This window comes from Eurytemora carolleeae, unplaced genomic scaffold (assembly GCF_000591075.1).
Source record: "Eurytemora carolleeae unplaced genomic scaffold, Eaff_2.0 scaffold89, whole genome shotgun sequence".
NCBI classification, from domain to species: Eukaryota; Metazoa; Arthropoda; class Copepoda; order Calanoida; family Temoridae; genus Eurytemora; species Eurytemora carolleeae.
Genome location: NW_019396034.1, coordinates 24,305 through 44,563, shown reverse-complemented (window position 1 = coordinate 44,563; position 20,259 = coordinate 24,305). Strand labels below are relative to the sequence as shown.

The 20,259-nt window shown below is 31.5% G+C and overlaps 3 protein-coding genes across 5 annotated transcripts in view; all 3 read right to left on the bottom strand.

Annotated features, from left to right (window-relative positions):
* Positions 1–5,311: 5,311 nt before the first annotated feature.
* Positions 5,312–8,297, bottom strand: LOC111697656 (uncharacterized). The gene is made up of 4 exons (XM_023467734.1): positions 8,227–8,297; positions 7,295–7,354; positions 5,850–5,885; positions 5,312–5,531 (listed from the first exon to the last, which is right to left on the bottom strand). The coding sequence occupies exons 1-4, from the start codon at positions 8,279–8,281 to the stop codon at positions 5,332–5,334; spliced, it is 351 nt and encodes a 116-aa protein (XP_023323502.1). The 5' UTR covers positions 8,282–8,297; the 3' UTR covers positions 5,312–5,331.
* A 4,051-nt stretch (positions 8,298–12,348) lies between these two features.
* LOC111697666 (uncharacterized) lies at positions 12,349–15,441 on the bottom strand. The gene is made up of 4 exons (XM_023467746.1): positions 15,372–15,441; positions 14,666–14,716; positions 13,546–13,578; positions 12,349–12,765 (listed from the first exon to the last, which is right to left on the bottom strand). The coding sequence occupies exons 1-4, from the start codon at positions 15,424–15,426 to the stop codon at positions 12,587–12,589; spliced, it is 318 nt and encodes a 105-aa protein (XP_023323514.1). The 5' UTR covers positions 15,427–15,441; the 3' UTR covers positions 12,349–12,586.
* A 2,013-nt stretch (positions 15,442–17,454) lies between these two features.
* Positions 17,455–20,259, bottom strand: part of LOC111697637 (uncharacterized) — a 5,504-nt gene continuing 2,699 nt past the window's right edge. For 2 of the 3 annotated variants that reach the window (XM_023467718.1, XM_023467725.1), the window contains exons 3-6: positions 19,655–19,732; positions 18,766–18,897; positions 18,087–18,184; positions 17,455–17,648 (exon numbers count right to left, since the gene is read on the bottom strand). In XM_023467718.1, coding sequence (XP_023323486.1) covers positions 17,604–17,648; positions 18,087–18,184; positions 18,766–18,897; positions 19,655–19,732 — 353 coding nt within the window. In that variant the 3' untranslated portion in view covers positions 17,455–17,603. The other variant, XM_023467710.1, reaches the window with a different exon arrangement.

Here is a 20,259-nt window from a genome sequence, read left to right as displayed (position 1 = left end):
CTCTCATACACTGTGCATTGTCCCCCCCCCCAGATCATTTTGCCAGCCCCTACCCGCTTGAATATTAGTTGTTCTACTCCCCCCTCACTCCTCAGTTCTTTTGTTTACCGCCCTTCCCCTTTTCCATTTGTTCTTTCATCCCTTACCCCCTCGTTTCATTAATGAACTAAAGTAAATATTGATGAATAAGATCACAAGCACAAACAGGTCTTTTAGGGAGACATGAGAATTAATCAGGACCAAACAAAGACGATATAATTTGTATATGCAGACCAGAACACCGGAGAATGAAAATATTTTTATTAAAGCTCAAAAGGAATGTAAAAAAGCAGTACGAGAGGCTAAAAGAAGATTTGAACAGCTGATTGCAACGAATGGAAATAAAAGGCCTTTTAACTCTTATATTACCAGTAGAACAAAAAACCGAGCAAGAGTTGGACCTCTTAAAGTTGACAACAAAATGATAAGTGACTATAAACAGATGGCTACAGTTTTAAACAAATCTTTTTGTAGTGCTTTTACTAAAGAGGACACCAGCAATATCCCAAATTGCCCCCCACTTTCTAACAGCTTCATCATGGGATATATTTTTTAACAAACCGAAGTTAAAGAGAAAATATTAAAACTTAAACCAGAGATGGAATTTAAAGAATTTGAGCCGCGGTTTAAATCTGCCAAAACCCGGTTTAAATTCAGCGCTGGCTTAAATCTTGAAACATTTGATACAATTTTAAGTGGAACCAACCATATTTAAGCCGCGGCTTAAATTTAAACCGCCGCTCAAATTCTTTAAATTCGGCCACAGGTACAGCCTAGGGACCTGACAATATTCCAGCTAGATCAAGCATAAATTAGTCATTCCAAGTTTTTGTTTATTTAAACTGTTTATTTTTATTTCTTTTCAAAAGTGACTGAGTATTATTTGCTTTTAAGAAACAATGGAGAATTTCACATAAATAAACACTTTTCAAGTTAGATAAAGGTTGCAAGGATAGAGTTGTAAATAGATGCATTTTATTTTTTAAAATTAACAAATAACGAATACATTACACAATTCTTAAAGTAATTTTTTAAAAAAGGAAAAAAAAGGATGGGTGAATAGCAAAGGGAAAAGGGAAAGAGAAGGAGAAGCCCCAGCACTAAAAAATCCAATTTTTGTAGATAATATGTTACAGAGTGGTTTACAAGATTTTCAAATTACATGAGTTGCAGTTCCTGTTTTACATTTAAATTGCTTATATTTAGAAGCCAGATATATTTTCATATTCGTTTTGAAACTAAGTACTGATAATGAGCATTTAATATTCATTGGAGCACTATTCCAAATTCTCATGAGAAATATTTTTGGGAAAGGTTTAAGATATTTGTTTCTAATTAATTCCAATTTAAAACTTTGTGTCCTATTAGGTTCTACAAATGGAGCAAACATTCCATTAAAAGACGAGGGAAGTTTTTCTTTTATATATTTATACATAAAAGTAGAAGCATTATGTTTGTGTATATCAGATAATTTAAGCATTCCAAGTTTAGAAAACAAAGGATCTGTATGCTGTGAATATCCTTTATCTGACCAAGTCCGTATTGCTTTCTTTTGAAGTTTAAATAATTTTCCTATTGTTTGTTGATGACCCCCATGCTAAAGTACCATACTCTAATTGAGATATTATTAAACTTTCATAAACTATCTTTCTTATGTTTAACGGGAGAATCTTTCTAACGCTTTTCAGGGCAAAAATTGCACTAGATAATTTTGCACAAATACCATCTAATTGATAATTCCAATTCAAAAATTCGTCAAATTTTACACCGACAAACTTGAAATATTTATCTTTGCAAGTTGAGCCTATTCATGCAATAATTTCATTTCCTATTTTGAGATTATAACCCTGATCATCAAATGGCATAGATTTATTTCTAAATACAATATAATTGGTTTTTGAAACATTAAGTGTTAACTTATTAGCCTGAAACCAATAAGATGCTTTGGAAATTTCATGATTTTCCTTTTGAAAAAGAGTTTCTAGATTATTGGATGATTTTAAGAATCCAGTATCATCGGCAAATAAAGAACTGAAAAACAATGTACAATCTGGAAGATCATTTATGTACAGAAAGAATAGTAGAGGTCCTAAAACTGAGCCCTGGGGTACACCACATAAAATTTCCTTGCAAGAAGATTCAAAATCCCTTACACTTATGTATTTAGGGATGTTAACGTTATCATTTTTCAGAAAAACGATCGTTTCGTTGTAAAAAACGACGACGAAAAATCGAAAACGAAATGATCGTTTTTAAAAATGATCGTTTTTTTAAAAAGCTCGTTTTTTAAAAATGGTTGTTTTTAAAACGATCGTTTTTCAAAACGCTCGTTTTTCAAAACGATCGTTTTTATAAAATTCGTCGTTTTGTTAATGATCGTTAACAACGACCCTTCATTAACGAACTTTAACGACGGACCTTCGTTAACGACGACCCTTCGTTAACAATCGTTAACGAAGAGAGGAAACCGACCTGAAGGGCATCTGTACTTATCATTGTGTAGTTTTTAAGAAAATATAAAGGAGTTTTAACTCCCCCACAACTGTTAAACCTCATGTAAGACGACATTCAATAAAGTTGCATGTAATTTTTTTTCCAAAACGACTGTTTTGATAAAGTTCGTTGTTTCGTTAACGATCTTTAACGACGACCTTTTTGTTAACGATCGTTAACGACTACCCGTCGTCAATGATCGTTAACATAATTATCGATAAAATATTTTTCAAAAACGATTGTTTATTTCAAAAACGATTGTTTTTTTAAAAACAATCGTATAAAAAACGGTCTCAAATCGTTTCAATAAAAACGATCGTTTTCAAAAACGATCGCTATTCGTTTTCTAAAAGTTCAAAACGAGTGGGTCGTTTTTAAAAACGATCGTTTTTTTTCTGAAAACGAAACGATCCGTTTTTGAAAACGATCGTTTAACGATCGGTTAACGATCGTTTACAAAAACGATTAACAACCAGCTATATGTATTGAGTTCTATTTGTAAGATAATTTTTAAACCATAGATTAGTATTATCCCTGAACTAGTAGTGATTAAGTTTCTTTAAAAGAATCTCAAAATCTACGGTATCAAACGCTTTTTTTCAGATCTAAAAAAAATAGCAATTGTGTTTTCAGGATTGTCTTTATTCATTCCTTCATATATTTTATCTAAAAATTGTATAAGAGGTTGTACAGCTAATGTACAGCTAACATGTAAAGATAGATGTTAACTACACTGTAAAGTGTATTGGTTAAGCTGTACAGTGTAGAGGTTAAGCTGTACACTGCACAATGTACAGCAAACATGTAAAGATGGATGTTAACTACACTGTAACCGAGTTCGTTAATAAGTTATGGATTGAACTATTTAGTGAATTGAAGATTTTGCATACTAGAACTCCACCTTACAACCCATCCTCAAACATCATAGCACGGTGGCATAGAACAATAGTGAGTATACTGAGAACAATGGGCAGTGAGATGCAAAATGAATGGGATTTAGATGTAAAGGCGGCTTGTCTGGCCTATAACACTACGGTGCATAGTAGTACAGGTTAGACACCGTTCTTTGCAACCTTTGGCAACGGTGCAGAGCAACCTAGTCCCTCCCACTACCAGTCAGTCAACAAGAAACCAAGGGAGGCAGAACAGATAATGGAGTAGCTCTCTCTATCCTATGGGATTAATGCTGCTATTTATGTTCCTCTCCATCACGGTTACTGAGGGTGTTAAGGATTGGAGTGAATCACCTCATCAGATGTACATACCCAACTGCAGACTCCATCACAGGATGCTCAGCTACAGGATGCTTGGAAAAGAGCTATTTTCCTTCAATCAAATGGAGCGGAACTCAAGAAATCAAGGGGTCTGGAGTATAAGGGAGTGTTATTTTCCCAAGATCAGAGATACAAGCCATGTTGAAGTCCAGCACAAGAGTGCTCTAGCAAGGGAAGATGGTCTACACCAACAGGCTGATGTGAAAGGACCAAGAGTTGGATATGTCCTTCAAGATCAGCACAGCATTATAGGTTACAATGCTGTTCTGCAACGTGTTGATATCATTCGGGCAGTACCTTGAGCCAGATGTGTCCAGTTAGGTCAGCATGTTATTGTAGATTACGGTGGTGTTCCACAATGCGTTGTCCTCGCCCAGGATGCTGTGATAGACCCAGGGTAGCTCAAGATGAAACCCAGGGCTGACCCCAACCCAGATAAAGAGATCTAAGTCCCTGGTTTTTGCTGTGTATGCTGAACAACGATAATATATATATAGATATGCAGGCAGGTAGAAACCTCCTTCCTAAATTGCTTTTATCAGACAACTAATTTTTGAACCTCTGAAAAAATGTGCACAAAGAGACATCTATAGCAAATTGATTACTTTCTATATGCCTTTCTCCCCTTTCTGCTATCTGTAGGAAATACGCATTTGTGTTATATAAACATACAGTACGCGTATTGCATCCTGTATAGTTCAAGTGTTGCTATCTGGACCTGTTTGACCAATAAAATTAAATTTCAAGGTAACACAAACATACAGTACGCGTTTTGTTTATGTTATGATCAGATCAGTTGTAATTTGTCCTAGACTCGATGTACTTTTATAGTCATAATTTTTATTTAAATTGCGTTAATTTACGTATGCCATTCAGTACAACTTGCACATTTAAACTCTGTCTAGTCAAATTCCTACCTCAGTTTTATTTGCATTGATTAATTTGTTTCATTAAGTACAATATGCAGTATACATTGTTGATACAATAGTACGCATTTAGTGTTATCACGCATAAACAAAGTGATAAATTAGCAACAATCCAGAGGATAAAATGCCATGCGTACGACAGAGATGGTGCTTTGTGCTCATTATCTCAAGACCTCTAAATTTATACCTGTCTGCATATCTATATATATATTATCGTTGATGCTGAATGAATGAGAGATAGTCAGGATTACATCGGACTATAACTCTCATCACTTTTCCCTGGGGCATTTGTAATGATCAATACAATCTTTATTATCTATGTTTCGTTATCTATTTTATCTATAATCATATTGACCCTGACTGGCCATTCCGGTCAGTTCTATTTACCTGTATTTATAAAGTAGTAATGTATGAATCGTTGATTTAGACGAACGTGTATATAGCCTTGAGTTTTGGCTAGAGATATAGAGTCTTGAGTTTTGGCTGGAGATAGAGTCAGTGAGACTAAAATTAGACTAAGAGTCAAGTAATCTTGGGACCTAGATTTATTACATAGATAATCTAAATTCAATATAATCCAACATCTATATAATCTATATTCAATATGCTCTAACATCTATATAATTACTATAATTATAATCTGCACCATAGGTCTTTGGCCGCTGGCACAGGTTGTTTTTGTTGCAGATCAAATTATCTGGACAATCTTTACTCCCCTCACATGGAGGCAATTCTTTGCAAACTTTGGTTGTGCAGCAATATTCCCCATCACGGCAATGTGCATCTTTTTCACAGGCATCTATAGAAAATTATATATATTACAAGGAATTTTATACAACAATGAAAAAGTCTAGTTTTGAAAAATAACCCAAAGGTTTATTTCATATAGTGTTTATTTTCAAAAGTGACTATCGCATTAAAATACTTATAATACTTTGAAGTATTTACATTTAAAGTATTGATTATAATCAAAATTATTTAGAAAAACTAAAATTATTCATATAGTATTTGAATATATTTATAATGATCAAAAGTGTTTATAATAATAGAAAATAATCATAATGATTAGAAATAAATATAATTACTAAAATTATTTTTATCACTACAAATGTTTTACCTTTGTAACCAGAATTGGAATAATCTCCATACTTTCCTGGATATAAAAACTATTTTACAAATTACACAGATAGGACAGATACAGTGATAACTAAAGCACTTTTCATATATTGTCATACCGTTTCTTTCTTATTTTTGAGAATTTATTGTAGGTTGGGCCTGAATTATCTCTAAAAGTGTGGCTTAGGCATGAATAAATTATATCAATTGAGGCATGCATTGATTTTTAAAATGATTTTAATCTATAATTACTTTTCCCGAACTGAAAACTTTAGAATGGGATCTCCTTAATCCAGATCGGTTAATTAATCTGGAGATTAAAAACAAGAGGATAACAAGCATTATTTAATCTGGAAATTTAGAAAAAAGAGTGGATCAAGCATTAATCCCGATATCCACAATTCAAAAGATCCCAACTCCGTTCATATATTTATCCTTGAATGGATTCTGTAACTCCGCAATATATTGGGTACATTTGTTTAAAGTTATATCACGCACCACTGCCCCTTTAGTAAAAGTAAATTCAACTTATATGAAGCATAAAGTCTGACCGCGTCAACCTTGTTGCATCGGCTAGTCCTGTCCCCAGAGCTAGGTACAGTACAAACTGTCACCGAAAAGGTTGACCCAGCTCGGAAATTCAAATGTACTACGGCTGCCCGTGATATGGGAGTCGTAAAGATTGCAAAAAAACTGCAGTACACTTTATGGCTTTTTTACAAGAAATAACAACCAATTTAGGATAATCTAGATATACAAATAGATTCTAATGACCATACATTAAAGATTTGGGGGCTCTACTAGCCTTCCCAAGTATTTCTATAATATTTTATAAATTAAACATTGAACATGACCAATTGGACAGTAATAATGGTGTTCATGGAGTCCAATTATAAGAACAAAATGTTGCCCAATAACTTTTTAAGTGGAGCATTTTCCTCTTTACAGTTAAAATGTAGAGACAAAGGAATTGAGTTTTTGCTGGAAACTCAGATTTTCCAATCCCTGTATCTTTTCAACCCAATATCGGTGACTTTTGATATTTCAAACTTTGAATTCTGTTAGATCAAATAAGTTTTAAATCTTCACAGTTTAAACCATCCTGACGCAGAGATATAGGAATTAGAATATTTAAGTTTGTGGCAAAAAACATGAAATCAATGTCATCTTCTTTCATTCTTTTTATTGTAAAATGTCAGAAAATTTTTTTAATTTATACAACTATGAAAATCCGCCAAATACAATATTAAACCGGTTTTATGAACTCAACTCTGTGGAAAATTAGATGCAGTTGAAATCCTAAAGCCTGAGCTGTAAATAAGACCCACCGACAGCTTAGACCTGAGACGTATTTTCTTGAATGTTATAAGTCCCTGGCTCTGAAGTCACAACTTTTGAGTCGTGGATCTTAAGATCAAGCATTGATCTTCTTTTTAATTGGTTTACCTCCCAGTTCTACAACTCCAGGTTCATCCTTCGTCTCAACCAGATAGTTCTTACAATTTCCTTTTCAAACTACATTTTTTATAAGAATTTTAAAATGTTAGAGTTTTCACCTTAATGTTTAAATTTTAAAGTAGGGTTTAACCCTAGAAACTATGCTGGTTGGTGGAAACTTTAACACGTTTATTTGAATACATGTATCAGACAGGTCTATTGTTTGTTTTCTCTCTTGTTTTATTTTAAATCTTTCAAAATTTCATCATTGATATGATAATTATTAGGAATGGTCTTTATTTTGATTTTATAATTACAGGATTGAAGCTTGGATGCATGATCAAGGATTTATGAAGAGTCCAAAGTATATGTTTAAAAATGAATAATGTTCAGTTAGAGTGAATAGTAACTTAAAACTTTACTTAAAGGTATTGCAGTTCGTCTTTAAGTAAATAACCAACAATTACAGTGGTAGGAAATTATATCAATACAATAAAGACGACTTTTTAATTTTAGTTTTGATTGTTAGCAAGCTTTTTTCGAATTACAAGTTTACAAGTTATCAAAGAGAAGCTTTTTTGATTGACAGCTTCTCTTGACTTTTATGTGTAGTGTATCCAAAGTCCTCTTCATTAATGGCCTTACCACTGTCGCTATCAAACAGTTTGAAAAAAAGTCAGAACCTGCCCAGCCCTGGCCATAATCAGAAAAAATCCAATCAGTGTTATTGTTTGGATTGTTTTTCTTATAAGTAAATGTCTCTTCTTTGATATTTATTTTTCGCCAGAAATTTTGCTAAGGAATTTAATTTGATATTATTGATTACAATTGTCTTTTTTTAGAAAAAGTTTATTTACAAAATCCTTAAATATAAAAGGAAAAGAGACTATATTTCTGGTTGTTATTAAAAATATATTTATTTTGTATATAAAAATGGTTTCCTGAAAGGAATTGTGTGATAAGGACAGTAAAACAGATTACTAGCTGACTCTCCATTTTTAACTGACTTATAAAAAATTATTTAAATACAATTAATTATTTTTAATATATTTCTTAATCCTAATTATGAAATACGATCTTCATTATTATTTATGATTAGCACCATTTTGCCCAATGTGCAACAATTAGTTTCATTTTTTTATTGATGAAAAAAAGGTTTATTAGGAGAATAATTCAAAAATGTGAATGAACAAATAGATATTAGAATTATATACAAGAACTTTAATCAGATGAGTGGGTCTGAGAAAGCTGAAACCTGGTAAACTCCAACTGTTTCATAAATGCTCCATCAGATTAACTTATAAACCATATGACATAGCATTTTAGATGGTTTCTAAGGACTGGGAAAAATACCCACTTTCTATTTATTTGCCCCCTTGTTTCAATAGTAAAAGATAATTTTAATGATATTTGTGATAGTGATAATTTAAGAGCTATTGAATTGGAAGCTTACTATTTAAATGGTTTGACTGACTCATCCTTATAATTAGATGACCGGAGCCTAAAACTAAAGAACGAAAAGTTTTGATTTAAATACAAGTTCACGGTTAAATGCCACTTCTGACTTAATTTAAACCTGAACTTTAACCGTGAGGTTAAATATTTAACCCTGTGGTTAAATATTTAACTCGCCGAAATAGACAAGTTAAAATTTAAACACAGGCTTAAAATCTTGAAATCCCGCAATCCCTATTTGTATACAGGGGCGTACGAGGGGGGGGGGCCGCGCCCCCCCGCCCCCCTCTACGCGTGCCCCCCCTGAGAGGCTGATGGGGGGCATCCATGGGGGAGGCTCTTTTAATATTACATCTGCTTGCATTTCCCTTCCTCAGGTCAGGCACAGTGGTGTACCTAGGGGGGATTTGTCTGAATTCACTGTTAATACAAGGAGAGAAAAGTTTTAGCCTTCTAAAGAGAATACTTCATTACACAAGATGTACTATGATGGAGAGCAGACTTAACGATCTTGCACTTATTTATAGCTTTACACCCTGTCTGAGCTCTCTACTGAAAAAAATCATTGAAATGTTTGTGCAAGCAAATCCCAGAAAATTTTAGCTTAAAAGAGTTGGTGAATATGTAGATTGAGTAAATTCTATCTAAAAATTTCAGAAGAAATTTTGTTTATTAGTAAAAATATAATTTTTAATGATGCTGTAATTATTGATTTAGTTAGCTGTGATGGAGTTAAGTGATAAGTTTATAAAGTCAAAAAGTTAGTTTTTCAAGCAAAGAAATAATTTTAACACCCAAAAAAGTAGTCTTTTTGGTGTATTTTTATGGTGAACAAAACAAGTCCAGGTGGGAGGGGGGGCAAAAAAAATTAAAAAAAGGTATTAATATTTTTTTCCAAAAAGGGGTTTTTAAGGGGGGGCACAATGTTGCCAAGGGGGGGGACCAAAAATTTTTTTTGCGCGATTACGCACGCACATTGTGCCCCCCCTAAACAAAAGCCCTCGTTTGCCCCTGTTTGTATATCATCATTCAGCGGTGGTAAGCGGCATTCAACTGATTACGATATATTTAAAAATAAATAAAAACCTTGATTTAATACATTTTACGTTTTAGATTAATTAAGGTTTGCACGTAAACCCAAAATATGGTTATAACAGGAAGTATGTTTTGTTTTCCTTCATGTAAATAATATAAAATTCAAAAAAACAGCTGATTACCGATAGTATATCCTTTTGTCTGATTGGTTCAGATTTTTCCTGGGAAATTCAAATTTAAAATTGATGAAAGTTTAATATTTAAGTAGCTACTCATTATTTTACAGAACTTTTAACCTCAAACTTAAAATTTGCGCATTCTTTAGTTTTAGACTCTGATAAACTATCCAGTGATGAATTGCAGTTTGAATTTCAACCTTACTGTAGTATTACAACTATGTGTTCCTGGTAATTGATAAAGGTAAGAACAGACCATTTGTTTCATTAACGGCATTTACTGTTTTTTTTAATTACCGTGAGTTAACAATCTTAATTTTAATAACAATTTTTAGTGAACATTTTCAACAATTGTTAACGGTCTTTTACCTTATGAACGGCACAAAGCCCCCAAAAAATGTGTAATGGTTAAAAAATCCTTAATGGTAAAGCCGGCTGTCAATTTCAATAATAAAAAAGTTTGTTAACGGGTTATAACTAGCAGTTAAACTATATTAAACCTTTTCTGTCTACTGAGTAGTATCAAATATCTAAATAAACTTTATTTATCCTATTCTGAGGAGAACCCAGATTCTTTCATGGCTGGACAAACTTCAAGTATTAAATTTCAATTCAGAAAACAAAATTTAATACCATCAAAAAATGTAAAAAAAAATTTAAGCAGAGAAAAACGAAATTTACCATGAAAAAAAATCCGTTCCATTTTCAACAGTTTTTTTCCCAAAAACGGCTTATCTGTTTCATTAATGGTTTAAAAAATAATGGTTTTGCTGTACGTTAATGGACTCTTCCGTTAATATTCATAAATTAATGGAACTTTGCCCACTCTCTCCAATATTATTCTGCCTCTATATAAACAAATTTATACAGTTAAGGTTATCCAAGATTGATTGTCAAATGGGTTTATGCTGATAACATCATTCGTCTGTCCCCAAGTAGGATGGTTTATAGGTAATGCCAAATATATGTGAGAAATTTTTAAATCGTAAACTATAGTTTAGTACAAACATGAATATAAACAAATCCAAGACTAAATGTGTTATTTTCAATAAATCTAACATTTATAAATTATAATAATAATGTATGTCTGATTATTTTAAATGGTGTCCTATTACTATTATTATTAGATTAAACATTTTGGAAATCTATTTTAACCTGATAATTCGATATACAGAGATTGTAATGTAAAACGTTCCATGAGTATATCAATAATTCACTGTTTGAAACAAGAATTTCTTTTTTCTGAACCTACAACAGTTGTTAAGCTTTATAACAATTACAAATGAATTTAGTATATTATTCCAATCAATGGGATTTTTTCTGTAAACAATTACAAATTGTACACTTCTTGGAATAGCGCTATTAGTTTTTTATTTGGTTTGCCTGATAGGGTTTCCAATACAAGTGGGTTTTACTTGCGTGCAATTGCAAGCCCTTGCACGCAAGTGAATTTAATTGCACGCAATTCCGCAATAATTATGTGCGATAAACGCAAGAGTATTGACTGCACACAATTGTGCAATTCTGTTCAATTTTCTTGTAGACCTTGTGGCACACAATAATTGCAATTAATTATTGGGCAATTCTGTTCAACAACAAAAAAATTCAATTTTTAATTTTGGTAGTGGCATACAATAAACTGAACTTCACTAACATTTCAGTCTCAAATGATAAGAAAATTGAATTTAAACTTAATCTTTTATTTTTCAATATTTATATACACAATATGCAGCATGATAGTCAGAAAACTCTGGCATAGAAAGACAACATTTAAGCAACTCCTTTTTTATTTGAAAGCTGAAAAAGTGGTTGAACAAATTAAAAATTATTTTTTTTGCTTTGTGACGACATCAAATACATTGTAATGTTGTCTTTCTGTACCATAGTTTTCTTGTTCTCACTGTAGTAAAATATCTAATTTTGATTAAATGAACCTTACAAATTTAACCAAAAAAAGTTTCCATTTTAATGTTCATCCAATGTGAACAAATAAAAAATGTATCATATTAAATTGTTAATTAATGGCTTAACCACAAGAAACTTTAATTTATAAACTGCTGAAACAAGTGACCCTCAGTCTCGATTATTTTTAAATCTACAGAGATATTTTCATTCTTTTATTTGCTGCATCGTTATTGATTTTTAGGTGGAAAAGCAAAAATTACCAAAGTACAAAATTATGTAAGAATTTATTTAATATTGCGGAAACATGATCTACGCAAAATCTGGCTGTAAATGTTAAATTCCAATGTTAAAAAATTTATTATTAATCCGATTCCAGTCAAATCAAAATGTTTTAGACGGATACAATTATGATAAATAGCTGAAATTATTGACGATATATGTAAAAACGAACTAAGTTTATATTGTTTTCGACCATAAATATTAATACCATAATTATATTAGTAAGTAAGTAATATTTATTGCACAATATATCATAACATATTAAAGTGGCAGGAGATGTACAATTCGCAGGATTGGGGTTTACAACGTAAATCTCATAATACAGTCTTAAAAACAAATTATATATTAATAACAAATAATCCATTGGTAATTATTGTATTTTTTATAATTTGAATATTGTATATCTCAATCTTCTAAACTGTACTATTATGATTGTTTATGAATAAATAGATTAATTATAATTAACATAATCTGCACCATAGGTCTTTGGCCGTTGGCACAGGTTGTTTTTGTTGCAGATCAAATTATCTGGACAATCTTTACTCCCCTCACATGGAGGCAATTCTTTGCAAACTTTGGTTGTGCAGCAATATTCCCCATCACGGCAATGTGCATCTTTTTCACAGGCATCTAAAAAAATAAGTTTTTTTACATACAATTTTAGACAAAAATGGGAAAGTCTATGAGCTAAGTCAGTAGGGTATTTATTTTTAAGTTCATTTCCTTTTCTCCATTGCTTTTTTTGTCTTACTTTTCTTTAATGAATATTCAATTCACATTGGTTCCTTTAAAAGAAGAAAACCGACAAGCACTAGAAACTCCAGTTCATTTCAAGTACCGGGGCAATTTTTAATGCAGAGTCACTTAAAATTACAAAAACATTTGCTTGGATGATAGAGGGGACATATCTACATTCAAGGTTACTCACATTGAAATTTGTATTTTGAATTATATTTAGCCTGCATAAATTCCTTAGAAATGTCTCTACAAAGTCTTGACCCTTTTGTGTATCCCTGTATAAGTAAAAAGTTTGGACATACAGGGTTACCCACAAATATAAGACTTCAAACTGAGCGGAGTGTATTTAGTCTTATTTTCTTTTAGTCTATGGGTTCAATGAAACTGAACTGGTCTTTCTTTTATTTTTAAATCACTTAAAGAAAATTCAACCTTCAGATCATCACATTTATAGGATTTAAAATCTTTTATGAAATTTCATAATGATGACTAAAAATATTTTTAATAATTAAAAATATTTTGAATATGAAACATATTAATAATAACTATGAAAGTTTAAGATAATTAAAATTATTTATAAAAATTTATAATTATCAAAAATATTCAAAAGAACTATAAATGTTAAAATAATTAAAAATATTCATAAATAAAAAAATTAAAATATTTTACTACCGTAACCTCCGTCTGCGTAATCTCCGTACTTTCCTGGAAATAAAAATTATTCTACAATTTTATACTTTATTGAAGGCATTTAATATTTAAACCTCATATTTCATATTTTAAAAGTTTCAGGTTGTCTTTTTGGTATTATCCTTATTGGCTCATTATAATAAAACATTTATGAGCTAACAATAATAATTTAGAAATTTAAAAACCATTAGTGTAACATTTATGAATTTTTAAAAAGATGGTAGACGACAAGCTTTTCAATGTGCATGACATTTACCAGGTTTATTCAGATTTAAGATGATTTTATAAAACTCAGTGGCATTTCTATTTATTGATGCTGCTAATTTGTTTCTTTCTTTTTCTATCATTAAAACTGGATAGTTCCCTACACATATTCTTTGATAACAGTTGAAAATAGGAATATGCTTCAAATAATAAGAAAAAAGAGCAAAAACAACAATTTTTCTGTTTTATTGTGGTTCTTATTGTGCATGTATGTACGTACCACTTGGGTAGAAATAGAAGAAGCGACCTTAATTAAATTTTGAGATATAAGACTGAGGTCTAAGCTGTCATTGAGACTAATTTTAAGACTAAGGGTCTAAGTTGAAACTGAATTTTTCATGAAGTTTTTTTTAAATTGAGCTGGGAACTTTTAAATGGTGTATATCATAATTAATGCTTGATGCACTTTTTTTCTTAATCTCAAGATTAAATAATGCTTGTTCTCCTCTTCTTATTAATCTCCAGATTAATTTACCAATCAGGATTCAGGATATCCCATTCTAAAGTTTCCAGCTCTGGTTTGATATCGTATTTTGCAGATTTTTATGGTTGAAACTGGCGAATTTCGGGAATTGATTAGAATAACACTCAACATTGAGGCTAATTCTGCATTAAAACCAACCAAGGTCAGTTTTCTTTTCATTGGGCCTAACACCTTAAGTCGAGTCAAAGATCTAGCATGTGACACAAGCTGTCGTCAAGAGTTTGGTCTAAGATTGAGCCTTAAACCTGGATCTGAACCTATAGAAATTCAAATTACTAGATAATTATTTTAATATTTTAATTCATAGGAGAGAATGAATGCAACAATCATGTATTATATTTCTTACAGGTTTACCTTTTGTTTCAAGTTCATCCTTTGTCTCAATCAAATACCTCTTACAATTTCCTTCAAGTTAACATTTTTAATAAAAATAAAATTTTATGGGTTTCAGCACTACCCTTAAAATCAAACAAAAAAAAGTCTAATGCTAGAAAATACAAACATTGTGTTTGTGATCCCAGGAAACATTTAAACCGAAATATAGTTTTGATGACGAAGATGTTGGGTAAATAACTCAAGACTTTTAATGTTCAAGGTCAGACATTTGAGACTAAATGTTTTTTCCGAATTTTTTAAGTTGTTTTCTTTTGAAATGTTATTATAAAGAGATTTGTTTGTCCCCAGAACATTTTTGATCAAATTTTGTAATTTTTCTACAGCAAAACTTTAAATTTAGGGTTATTATTGGTCTGCTAAAGGTTGTTATCTGGCCGCACATTCATCCATCCACACATTTTATTCATACAGAGAAGAGGGCAAACAAAACAATAGTGTGCAAGAATTCTTCTGATATGCTCTGGTGCCTCATAGACAGGTTAAGTTTTAGATACTACTAAACCTACTTTTTTATATGGGCCCCATGAATGCGCTTAGAACTATAACAATTACAAATCAAAAAAAGTCCAAATAGCACTTCTTGTATAAAAGGAAGGAAGAAGTCAACATAAAGTTTCAAGTTCCCATGTAATGAAATAATATCTTTTGTATAAAAAATGTTTTCCTGTAAGAAATAGTGTAAAAAGAACAGTAAAACAGATTGCTAGCTGCCTCTGCATTTTTATAACTGACTTTTAAAATAATTATCTAAAGAAAGTTAATTATGTTAAAATAAATGTTTGAAGTATAATATTTTGAAATATGAACTTTGATTTTTATTATATTTCTAAAATTAATGCTATTTTTGAAAAATTAATTTTGTTATTGTAATTTTAATGATCAATTTCCATTACTAACTGTTTAACAAAATATGAGTCTAAAACAGATTCTAGAAATTTTACTTTTTTAAGGTATTAGACCAAAACTTCTAGTTTTATACTTTACACTTTACATATGTTGCAAAGATGGGCGTTCTTATAACAAACTTGAGTTCAATTTATTTAAACTTCTGTGTAAGTATAAACTGCTATAGATTTACTACCAAAGTCCAAAAGTAGTTCTACTTCTAATATCTTTTTTAGTACTCATAGACTTTATGTAAAAAGGAAACTTACTAACATAACCAAATGCTTATTTCACTGACTTTAGTCACAGAGTAAAGAAAAATACAAAATACATCATTTTACAAAAGGGGCGTGTTTCTATGCAGCCTTAAAAAGGCTTAAAGACCTTGATAAAAAGAGAAGGATTGAATGCTTCATAAAGGTTACTGCGTAAATAAACATGTAAACATATTTCTTATCATTATTCAATTGAAACTTCAAAAACAATGTTGTCTATATTTCCTGAAATCGATTGAAAATGATTTTGTTCATGGAAACCAAGAGAAGATTGTTAAAAAACTTTATATGCAAAAAATACAAAGATAGTTAAGTATTTGTACATTTTTTTGTCTTAAAGCTTGTAGATGATTTTATATGATATGAGACACTCTGATTTACTTGAAGTAAGAAATTTTATTGTGGTGGATCTCTGGATTTTCATCTTATTCATATTTATCCCCCTGCACTGATTTTACAAAAAATTTATTATGTTTTGTTTATTGGTGCACACATAGTTAGATTCCTGCATGTTACAACTGTAAAATGAAATGAATTTGTCTATCTTTATATAAAGCTGGAAAAGATATGAACAAGTTAAGGAATTTTCGGAGTTTACAATAAAAAAAAAGAAGTCTTAATTTCAATTCAAGTTGACTTTTTAATACAAACTGTTTATGTATCATTAAAAATCTTCATCATGTTGAGATTTTTTGAAAAAAAAAGGCTTATAGTGTATGCAACAGCAAAATATCTTTTATTGGAGATCAGAATGCTTAATCCCTCAATTAAGGTCAATGCTTGATCCTTAGAATCATAACAGAATTATGACTTCTGATTGTCGTAAGACCAGGAAAACATTTGTAGTCTGTTTAGTAGATATTATTGGTTTACTGGCCTGGTGTTTAGGAAATATTATTGTTTTACTGGCCTGGTGTTTAGGAAACATTATTGTTTTAAAAAACCGGTTTTGATTTGAATGGGTAAAGAGGAAAATCAAAAGTGGGTTCATTGGATACTCAGATTAAGTAATCGGGAGTGAGAATATCTCATTCTAAAGTTTTCAGCTCATAGCTGAAAATTATGCTTGATCCTCTCTTTTTGCTAATTTAGTCTTGAGAGATTAGAGGTGAGCTCTTAAACTTTAAAAAAAACCTGGTTTTTTTATTTTCCCGCATTTGTGGTGTCATATAAATTTGACTATATTGATCCATTGAACCAAAGTAAGTTTTGGATTCACATTTATTAAGACTAACGTTCAAAATATGATAAAATATGTTTTTTAAGAAGTTTATATTAACATGATTAAATTCATATTTGTCTAAATTGCTCTAAAAGCCGGCTTGTGAACTGCTGAGTTTAGTTCAATTGGATATTAGTCCAATCGATATAGCAGATATAGCATCGTATATGTATTTGTTATCAAACAAAACTTATATACATAATACAGCAGGGGTATCCAAAAAAGAGGATTCAGAAGAAAACCAAAAGTGTGTATATTGGATACTAAGATGAAGAAATTGGGATTAAAGATATCCCATTCTAAAGTTTTCAGCTCTTACCTTAGCAATATTTGTTCATGAAACAATAATCACAAAATAGCTCTAATCCTAATTTAAACTCTATATATTTCACCAAAATACAATCAAATCATGTTATTTTCAATAAAAATATAAAGAAATCTATTATATAATCAGATTTGAATACAAAAAAGCAGTGTGAACTAATTCCATATCAATATATATTTCAGAGAACATCTAATCATCATCATTATCATCATCATCAGTTTCAACTTTTACTTCCTAAATTAATAAAATAGAATTCAATATAATTTCTAGCTAGGAAACCCAGCTTTACCTGGAAACTTCAATGTTTTAATTAAGACAACACACTTAATTTTTGAACAAAGCCGAACCAGTCTAATTCATATTTAGCTACATGAAAGAAAAAGTATTGTAATTTTGCCTCTTTCCGACTTTTTTGTTGGACCTCACATGACTTCAGGCAAGATTTATAACAGATTGTTAAAAATTTTTAAAAATTGGCATTAAAAAGTTTTCAATCCAAGAACAAAAAATTTGATTGAGAGCAGAATTAAAAGCCAAGTATGTTAGAAGTTCCAAAAATCTTAGTTGAATAGATTAACTCTTATAAAGAAAATTTTATTAAAATTTTGTTACATGAGGAGGGGAAGGGGGAGGAGAAGAGAGGAGGAGAGGGGGGGGGGATGAGAGATCTACCTTGTGCTTTTTAACTCCTTTATGATGAATTACAGTTCCATCTTCACATTTACATTGTTTAAAGTTCGGTTTGGATCTGTCAGCGCAGGGTGGTTCTTCTAAATATATAATATACTGTATAGTAATTATGTTAAATATAATTGACGCTAGTAATCGTGTTAGAATTATATAACACAATGTTAGTTACATATGTCACATTTAATTCCGTAACAGGAAGGCGACTGTTTCACTCAAGTTTTACTTTTAATCTGTCCAATAACGCACCACCAGTGTACATTTGAATATCCGAGCTGTGCCAACCTGTGGAGTCCTAGTTTGGACTGTACCGCCAATTTACAATTTATAAAGCAGCAGAGGAGTGTGCAATGCAATTGTGCAGTATGTACAAGGACCCTTTTCACAATTTAATTTTCAAGTACTGCTAAAAACATCAAATACACATAAATTGGATAAAATGTCGTCTTCTTATTCTATAGTTTTATGGGTCTCTCTGTAACAGATTATTCTACAGTGGTCGTGGATTATATCAATTCGAAGAAGACGATTTTTATTCAAGTCATAATTGTTAACAAGCTTTATTCAAATGACAAGTTTACAAGTATTTAAAGAGAAGCTGTTTAAAACCTTGATAAAAATCAAAATTAAAATCGAAAGTCGTCTTTATTGTATTTTTTTTTACCAAAGTTTCCGTTCAGAACAGCATCCGAGCCATCCTTGCAAGCTTCAGGGCATAGAGGGAAGGTCCCATCTGCACAGGGTGGTTTTACACGAGGAGTTGACCCATCCGCACAGATACATGTTGGACGGTTTCCTCAAATCATAGAGATTTCAATAGAAGGGGAGGATTTTTGTGTATTGTACAGCGTATTTAGCTGCTGAAAAGTTGGCTTGGTACTTAAAATGAACAAGAGTTTACAATGAAAAAAAACTGTTTAAAGGGAGTGTCTACGTAATTTCAAGTGAACCTTGTTAAAAAGCTGTACAACCTTTCATGTACAAAAAGGCTTTCAAGGGGGTGTAGTATATGTACACTGCAATGGGTAAATATCTACCTCTAGAGCCCAACACTTAAAAGACAGGTATTGTTATGAAAACTAGTTTTAAAACCCATATTTCACGGTTAGGCAGTTTTATTAAATTTTGGGCTCAGGTGTACATGGGGGAGTACATGTACACTGTACAGGGTATATCTATCTACCAGTACCAACAGGTTAACAAGGTGGAGTACATGTACAATGTACATGGTATATACCTACCACCAGGTTTACAAGGGGTAGTACATGAACACTGCACAGGGTATATACCTACCACCAGATTTACAAGGGGGAGTACAAGTACACAGTACAGGGTATATACCTACAACCAGGTTTACAAGGGGGAGTTACACTGTAAAGGGTATATACCTACCACCAGGTTTACAAGGGGGAGTAGTACATGTAACTGTACATGGTATATACCTACCACCAGGTTTACAAGGGGGAGTACATGTACACTGTACAGGGTATAAATCTACCAACAGGTATACAAAAGGGAGTAGTTCATGTACACTGTACATGGTATATACATACCACCAGGTTTACAAGGGGGAGTAGTACATGTACATGAAGCTGATGTCCCATCATCACAAATAAGTGATGCTTTTCGACCTAAAATGAAAAATGAATTAAATTAAATGAATTTTAACTAGCTACATAGGCGCAACTAGGGGGGGGGCGGCCAGGCACGCGCCCTCCCCTAGCACCTGAGAGGGGGGGCGCGCCCCCCCCCAGCAGAATGAAAAGAAAGAAAGAATGGCGAAAATCAGTGTCACAGGAATAAGAAAACCAATAGAGTTAATGTAGAAATTTTATTACACAATAGTTAGTTTTAAAAAGAATATTTTTATCTTTCTCAATTCTCAAGGCTAAAGGCTATTGTAAACATTTAATGTAAAAAAAAGTTCTGAACTGTATTTTATTTGTGTTGAGTTTATAGAGTACTCGTAGATATCAAACTTTGAATTCTTATGGTAAAATATTCCAAGTTTGAAATATCAAATGTTTACACCACTCGGTGCAAAGATTTAGGGATTAGAATATTTGAGTTTGTGGCAAAAACTCAGTTCCAAATCTAGAGAAAATTCTGAACCTGGCAAATTTCTAACTGATTATCATATTTGATAACTAACAAGATT